At 42.9% G+C, this 5416-nt stretch overlaps 1 protein-coding gene across 1 annotated transcript in view; it reads right to left on the bottom strand.

Moving 5' to 3' along the window:
• Positions 1-1182: 1182 nt before the first annotated feature.
• Positions 1183-5416, bottom strand: part of LOC148718967 (uncharacterized) — a 5446-nt gene continuing 1212 nt past the window's right edge. The window contains exon 1 of the mRNA XM_088740848.1: positions 1183-5416. This exon is cut by the window's right edge and continues 1212 nt beyond it. Coding sequence (XP_088596974.1) covers positions 1531-5416 — 3886 coding nt within the window. The 3' untranslated portion in view covers positions 1183-1530.

Here is a 5416-nt window from a genome sequence, read left to right on the forward strand (position 1 = left end):
GGGTTAACTTGATAGACAAGGATCAAATCTTTCTATCGCGACGAGAGCATACGTTTTCGTCGAGGAAATTATTATCAAGCAACACGAATTGGCGATTAACTACCTTACATACACTATCAAATGTGTCTGAGTTAAGTTACAAATTTTGGCTATAATTAAATGGAAAAAGTGTGTGGGCCAATAACATTCGTTTTTGCAATTGGACGATCCAATGACGCAGTCTTAACACGAACAGTATAAAAATAACTGAATGACCATTCGGAATTTTTATCAATAATCCAATCTTCCTGAAGAGCGAACATTCATGTTTATCACGATTGATGACAAAATGATCACGTGGTTAAGTTGAAAGGGTTATTGAAAGGGTCCGCCGTAGGAAAATATGTAACAGTGGCTCGTTGCTCTTATATTCATCTTTCTCTCTATATCGTTTTCAAGCACGCCCTTTCGTCAACAGTCTTGCAAATTGGTATAAAGTACTTTATTACGAATCTGAATTTCAATGTTTGTTGACATGAATGTACCATCTGGACCGTCTAGAAGTGAGATCTTTAATTAAAGCTCAGATGATTTTTGTTTTTGCTTTTTTTTTTCGGTATAAACACAACACAAATTGAAATTGTAAACTCAGGCAAATAAGCTGTTTATATTCAATTGGTTAGGGTACAGTGGAATTGGTGTCTTACAAGAACTGCGGTTACATTCCTGCCTTGGTGCTTTGAATCATATAACGACCGCAATAAAAGGACTCCCACTAATTTGAAAGAAACATTTGAGAAGAGAAAATCTTGCTCAAATCGTGTTTTTGCTATCGGAAAGAACTAAACTCTGGTCGGGACTACTTTTCATGGACGTTTAAACTATAAATTTCGTCTTAAGAGTTCCCATACATTCTGCCTTTTGTCAGTGCACATGCTGTTTCTTTTACCGTGGCAATTATTCTGCCAAATTGGTTGTAAATCTTAATTTATTTATCCAGTGGTTAAAATGTACACATAGTTTACATTGTCATTTGCATGTCATTTGCATGATTGAGTGTAAGGAAGCGAAATACATATCGCCTGATAAATATCCATGATGATAATAATGTTGGCTATGGCAACGGTGCTGATTATTGTGCTCTCTTTCCTCTTCTTAAAATTGTTAATGAACGTTGAATACTTTTAGTTTAGAAATTATGCAGACCTGTAGAATATTCGAATTTTAACAATCTGTTGTTGTTCTCGTAGTTCGCGGTTCGCTCAATCATTCGAGACAGAATAAAGGCTCATTTCCAAACAAAAACATTTAATAACAACAACATTACCACGCCATCTTGAAGGCGTGCTCATTCCTTCTTCTAACCACAATACATTGCGAACATAATCGTCACGCGACGTCACGACGTGTGTAACGACATCCGCGTCACTCCCCCCCTGTTGACCAGGATAACGAATGAACAGACTTCCTAGATTTGCTGGTCAACAAATTCCCTTAAGTCGTTTGAAAGAAATGCTAACAACAACAAGAGTTCAAAGTTCCCTGAGTTCCTTAGTTCAAATTCTCTATCCACGCCTTCCGTCTTCGGTCTGCTCCTATCGCGGCTACCCTTCTCGGGCGGTCACGTCTAAGTTCAGGGTGTTGTTCAGGTCTCGCACTACTGACAGCAAGGTTAGGTTCTGCTCTCCTGGGTGATATAATTGTTTCCGGTTCTTCATTTCTGCAACGGACTTCTAAGGGGTAAAGGCGTTGTACTGGACGTCTGAGTTTAGTGAGTCTTCCTGTCTTAGTTTTAACTCGAACAACGGCTCCTCTGACGCGACCATCAGATCCCGTGATGAGCGCTTCAACCTTTCCAATGCGCCATTTTCCTCTCGGCTGGTCTTCGTCATGAACAATAACCACATCTCCAATGGATACGACTCGGCTACTGGAGTGCTGAGTAACATTACGATGTGAATTTCGCAATTCGAGTAGATATTCGTTCCTCCATCTCTTCCAAAAGTGGTTCATGACATTGCTTAGGTGGCACATTCTTCTGTCCAAATCTTGCGGTTGAACATTTGTGTCGTTGTCTTCAGCTTCACTCGACCTATCGTCCGGTAGGCTCATGATTCGATGCCCACACAGAAGATGTGAGGGCGTAAGGGGTTCTTCATAATCTTCACTTGATACATATGACAAAGGTCTGCAGTTGAGGATCATTTCAATTTCTATAATCACAGTCAATAGTTCTTCATAAGTAAGTCTAGCTCCACTGATAGTCTTCTTCAGGCACCTCTTAACTGACTTCACAAGCCTCTCAAATACTCCGCCCCACCAGGGAGCCTTCTCAAGGTTGAATGTCCACTTCATATGTTCCTTTGCGAAGTGTTGCTTCACTCCAGGGTCGTTAAAGATTCTTGTGATTTCTCGGGCTGCAGGTTTGAACGTTCTACCATTGTCAGACACCACCAGGGAAGGTTTTCCTCGTCTCGCTGTAAATCTTCTAAAGCTTCTCAGGAACGCGTTAGTTGTTAGACCTGGTACAAGATCCAAATGGATGGCTCTAGTGACGCAGCACGTGTAAAGGCAGATCCAAACCTTCTGCTGAGGACTGTTAAGGCTCTTTACATAGAGGGGTCCGACAAAGTCAATTCCGACATAAGTAAATGGTGGTTCCTCCTTTACTCTGAACTCAGGAAGTGGTGGTGGAGGAGGCGCCACGTATGGTCTTCCTTCAAGTCTTCGACATACAACACACTCATACAGCAGCTTCCTGACGAACTGCCTACCCTGCACTATCCAAAATCTTGATCTCAGTTCGGTGAGGGTTGACTTCACACCACCATGCATCACTCGCTTGTGGCTATCTCTAACAAAGAGGGATGTGAGGTAGTGACTCTTGTCCAGCATAATTGGGTACTTTGCCGATGCGGGTAACTGTGCCTGTGACAAACGACCCGTGCATCTCATGATTCCATGTTCATCTGTGAATATGCCAAACTGTCTTTTCCAAATTTCAAACTTGGAGTTCTTGCTCAAAGACTTCTGTATTTCCTTGATCCAGAGTTTTTCTGCTACTGCTATATCTTGACTAGTCAGTTCCTCCTGTGTTTTAACATTCTTCTCCAACCTCAATTTCAAGATCTCCACAAATCGAAGGACAAGGGCGGTGACTCTGAAGAGTCGCTGTAAATTACTGTAGTCTTCACATGTCACAATGTTAGCAATGCTAATGGTTTCTGCCACTACTAGCAATGAGTAGGCTTCAAATTTCCACTCTTCCTTGTCTCTAGCCTTCATCTCTTCTAAGCATTCTTGTGGAAGTTGTCCAGTGTCAAACTCCTCGCTGCCTGTTTCTGCATTATCACTCAGCCAGGTGGGCCCTTCAATCCATAAGGCACACACTGACAGTTCTGACGGGCTCAGCCCTCTTGAGGGTATATCAGCTGGATTGTTCTTTCCACGGCAATGCCTCCAGCTGTTCACTGGCACAAGTGTTCTAATTTCATTCACTCGGTTCTGGACGAATGGTTTCCATTCTCTCCTTTCACCTTTGATCCAGGCTAGTGCTACCTTTGAATCAGTCCAGCAAGTCAGGTTAATTATATCCAATTCAGGCTTTAAGGCTTCTCCGACGTGGCTTATCAGTCTCGCCAATATTAAGGCGGCAAGAAGTTCTAATCTCGGGATTGTCTCTTGTTTCGCTGGAGCAACTCTGGATCGCGAGGCTAAGAATTTTACATAACTTCCCGTGGTTGTTGTGACATGTAGGTATATCACTGCTGCATAGGCTTTGCTGGATGCATCTCCAAATCCATGAAGACTACAAGAAACAATCTTCTCTGTGACTTCTTGAAAATAGCATCTTGAAACTGTGAATGAGCTTACATATTGCAATCCAGCGGCTAGTTTCAACCACTCGTTCTTCAATTCTCCTTCTAGAGGTTCGTCCCAGCCGATCTTTGCCTTACAAAGTTCTTGAAAGAATATCTTGAACTCTGTAATGATGGGCGACAGGAATCCAATTGGATCATAGAACTTTGCTGTGACACCTACAACATTTCTCTTAGTGGGTTCAATGTTCCTTGCAAGGGTTGCTATCTCCCTCAAATCGAGCACAAACTGGTCACTGAGAAAATTCCATCGCACACCAAGTACCTTTTGTTCTGCACCAGATGTGTCGTCTGTAGTTCCCAGCATGCTCTTTGCATATGTCTTGTCTTCTTCGATTACAGAATCTTCCTTGGAAGGGTCTGAAGGTGACTTCATGTGATCAGTGTTGGCAGATATGGCAGGAGCTGAGATACGTGCTTCATTCTGCTGAATTCGCTCGGTTAGCTGACTTGAATTCGACATAAATTTCCTCAGGTTAAATCCTCCTTCAGCAAGTCTGAGTTTGCACTTGAGGTACAGTTCATATGCTGCATTGTCGTCCGCAGCTCCAGAACTCAAGTCATCCACATAGATGGAGCGAAGGAATTGGTCTACAAACTCTGGGTCCTCATTCTTGTATCCTTCAATGTGATGTTTCAAGGTTGTATTGAGTAGAAATGGACTAGAACATACTCCGAAGACGACTCTGGTGAACCTTAGCACCACGATCTCTGGGTTCTTCTTCTCAATGTCATCCACCCACAAAAACCTTAGCACATCTCTGTCTTCCTCTGCAATGCCAACCATAAGGAATGCCTTTTCCACATCACCAGTAAGTGCTATTCTGCTAGCTCGAAATCTCAGGAGAATGTCAAAAATGTGCTCTGTAAGGGGTGGTCCTGTGTACAGACAATCGTTCAGGGCTGTACCATTAGATCTGGCTGAGGCGTCATAGACGACTCTTAATTTGGTTGTTGCCTTATCTCGTCTTATAACTGCATGGTGCGGAAGGTAATGAGTCTTCCCAACTCCACCATCACCTGGCCTCTCTACAACTTCAACTATGCCATTTTTCAGCTGCTCCTTTATTACTGAATCATACTCCATCAAGACTTCAGGATCTTGGTTCAGACGTTTGAGTAGGTTACTCAACCGCTTTATGCTCAGTTCGTAGTTATCAGGAAGAATTGGGTGTGGCAGCTTCCATGGCAAATGCACTACGTATCGATCATTCTCAAAGGTTATCCTCTCTTCAAATTCTTCATACACAGATCTTGGTCTGACACCCAATGACTCTAGGTCCCAGAACCTCTGCAGGGTTCCATCAAGGCTCTCATTTGTAATAGGTTTTGTGGCCGTCTTCAGAACATGTGTTGTCACAAAGTTGTTCTGCTGTTGGTCATTTTGCATTGCTCCATTTGTTGGTCCTGAGAGGACCCACCCAAGTCTTGTCTGAATTGCAGTGGGACCATCCTCCCCCCGTAGCACCTTCCCAGAGACTAATTGCCAATACTGGTCTGATCCAACTAATATGTCTACCATTATGTCATCTTCACCTGTGGAGTAGTCAGCAAGTTTG

This window comes from Stylophora pistillata, chromosome 12 (assembly GCF_964205215.1).
Source record: "Stylophora pistillata chromosome 12, jaStyPist1.2, whole genome shotgun sequence".
In the NCBI taxonomy this organism is placed as follows: Eukaryota; Metazoa; Cnidaria; class Anthozoa; order Scleractinia; family Pocilloporidae; genus Stylophora; species Stylophora pistillata.